Source organism: Cebus imitator, unplaced genomic scaffold (genome assembly GCF_001604975.1).
Source record: "Cebus imitator isolate Cc_AM_T3 unplaced genomic scaffold, Cebus_imitator-1.0 Scaffold79, whole genome shotgun sequence".
Taxonomy (NCBI): domain Eukaryota; kingdom Metazoa; phylum Chordata; class Mammalia; order Primates; family Cebidae; genus Cebus; species Cebus imitator.
The window spans coordinates 4878179-4881033 of record NW_016107394.1 but is presented as its reverse complement, the minus strand read 5'-3'; the positions used below and the strand labels follow the sequence as shown (position 1 = coordinate 4881033).

General features: G+C 41.6%; 1 protein-coding gene across 1 annotated transcript; it reads left to right on the top strand.

Moving 5' to 3' along the window:
- Nucleotides 1–984: 984 nt before the first annotated feature.
- On the top strand, nucleotides 985–2654 carry LOC108307589 (olfactory receptor 2AT4). Its single transcript, XM_017533000.2, has one exon. The coding sequence runs from the start codon at nucleotides 1020–1022 to the stop codon at nucleotides 1959–1961; it is 942 nt and encodes a 313-aa protein (XP_017388489.1). The 5' UTR covers nucleotides 985–1019; the 3' UTR covers nucleotides 1962–2654.
- Nucleotides 2655–2855: the final 201 nt, after the last annotated feature.

The following is a 2855-nucleotide window of genomic DNA, read 5'->3' as shown; positions in this document are numbered from 1 at the left end:
AGCCAGAATTCAAAAGATGTCCCACGGGGAAAAGTGACGCAGTTGCAGTGCCTCAAATTTCCAGTATGTTTTGTAAGCCTTTTTTGACTATCACAAGTCTTACTGGTTTCTCTTTCTCTCATCTATGACTCTCTGCCTGGTCCAAGTCTAAGCCACACCATGGTCCCCAAATCAAATACTCCCAGAGAACAAAAGAGCTGGTGATTACTAGTTAATTTTGAAGGGTTCCCACCCCTTGAAGTTTGACTTCATCTCATCCTTATTGCACCCACTATTCCTCAGTTTGTTTAAAAATGTGATTTGTGTAATTTATCCAGGTTTCCCTAGTCTTCGAAGTGAAGGTATTGGGCTATCATAACCTATTACAATCTATGCAGGAGCAGAAGTCCAGACACTTAGCTTAAATGGAGTCAGAAAGAACCACTACTCATACAAGAAAGAAACATAATAAGAGTGTGAGCAGCTGTACATTACAGACAGCCTTGGAGAAAGAAGCCCCTCAGCAGAACTTGGTGGAACTCTGAGCGAGTGCAAAAGTAGAAACATGGACTCAAGGACTTGACTTATGAGATCTGACATCAACCCGAACCACACAGCATGGAACCTAAGACGAAGACCAGCAGAAGCCTTTCCAAAGCACTTTCACAATCATAATTCAACCATCAACTGTTTAGATCGGATTTTCCCAGTAAAATATAAACTCTAGGAAGACAGGAACTTTGCCTACCTTCTTCATTTTGATCATTTCATCTCCTTAACAAAGCGTACAGACTTCTATTTGGTAGGTTATTCATTAATGATTAATATTTGACAAATTTTGGGTTCACATGGTAAAAGTCAATATCATAGCCCACCACCAGTCCTCTAGAGTTGGTTGTAAATAATTGTGCTTATATTAACTACAGAGTAAACATTATAGAATTACTACTCCAGAATCCTTTGTTTCTATGATTTCCAGATGTTCCCAGTGTCTAGATGTTCCAGCTGCCCATCTCTGAGAAATCCGGCTCTGTCTCACCATGGATGCCACAGCCTGTAATGAATCAGCGGATGGCTCACGCTCACCCGTCTTTTATCTGGTGGGCATCCCCTCTCTACCAGAGACCTTCTTCCTCCCTGTGTTTTTTATTTTCCCCCTCTTCTACCTCCTTATTCTGTTGGGTAATGCCCTGATCCTGGTGGCTGTGATGGCAGAGCCAAGCCTCCACAAGCCCATGTACTTCTTTCTGATCAATCTCTCCACCGTGGACATCCTTTTCACCACCACTACTGTCCCTAAGATGCTCTCCCTATTCTTGCTTGGGGACCGCTTCCTCAGCTTTTCTTCCTGCTTGCTGCAAATGTACCTCTTCCAAAGTTTTACATGTTCAGAAGCCTTCATCCTGGTGGTCATGGCCTATGACCGCTATGTGGCTATCTGCCACCCATTGCACTACCCTGTCCTCATGACCCCACAGACCAATGCTGCCTTGGCAGCCAGTGCCTGGCTCACTGCCCTCCTTCTGCCCATCCCAGCAGTAGTAAGGACCTCCCAGATGGCATATAACAGCATTGCCTACATCTACCACTGTTTCTGTGATCAGCTGGCTGTGGTCCAGGCCTCCTGCTCTGACACCACCCCCCAGACACTCATGGGGTTCTGCATCGCCATGATGGTGTCCCTCCTACCCCTTCTCCTTGTGCTTTTCTCCTATGCCCACATCCTGGCCTCGGTGCTTCATATCAACTCCAGAGAAGGACGGGCAAAAGCCTTCTCCACCTGCAGCTCCCACCTCCTGGTGGTGGGCACCTACTACTCATCCATTGCCATAGCCTACATGGCCTACAGGGCTGACCTGCCCCTCGACTTCCACATCATGGGCAATGTGGCATATGCCATTCTCACACCAATTCTCAACCCCCTTATTTACACTCTGAGAAACAGGGATGTAAATGCAGTCATCACCAAAATCATGTCTTAAGACCCAGGCTGTGACAGGAGCATTTGACCTTTAAATGCAGCTAATTCTGTTCCCAGGACACTAAATAACAGTGCTTAGCACAGAGTAAGGACTCAGTACACATTGTTGAATAAATAAATTAATGAATATAGAATGGTAAAAGAAAATCCAGTTGGGCAGACAGCTTCAACAGTGGTTCTCATACTTTGTTCCAGGACTTTCTCCCTGCACCAATGATATAATGTTAATTTTTATAGGAATCTGAAGTTGTTGTATAAAATTTGACTACTTAGTAATTCAAGAAACCTTTACTAAAATAAAATATCTTCATGACAGAAACATTCTTCCAAGCAAAGTCAAAAAACAAATAAAAGACATATCACAGGGAAAGGCAAATATTCATATTATACAAAGAGCTCTTAAGAATGTAGAAAACTAAAATAAGCATTTCAGTAAAAACTTGGGCAAAATATATGTGTAGACAGATCACCAAGAAACTGTAGTGGCCTTTAAATAATGAGTCTTTACTATATAAAGAGAATACAAATTTAAATTGTGCTGAAATGCTATTTTTCATTTAATCAGATTAGCAAAAATCCAATATTTTGGCAAGATGTATGTAGAAAAACAGAACTTTTATAACTTGCTTGTGAAGATGTAAATTGGTATAACACTACCACAATATGTACCAAAAGTACATATGCATTACCCTTTGACTTAGCAATATCACTTCTAGGGACCTATTCCAGGGAGTCACTGTCAATCATCCATTAAGTTACTTATTCATCACTATATAAGGAATTGATTGAATAAACTATAAAAACGCATGATGCAGTAATAAAAAGGAAATGAAGAAGCTCTCTGTTTACTGATATGGTGTCATCTGGAGGATAAGTGTTAAGTGAAAAAAGCAAG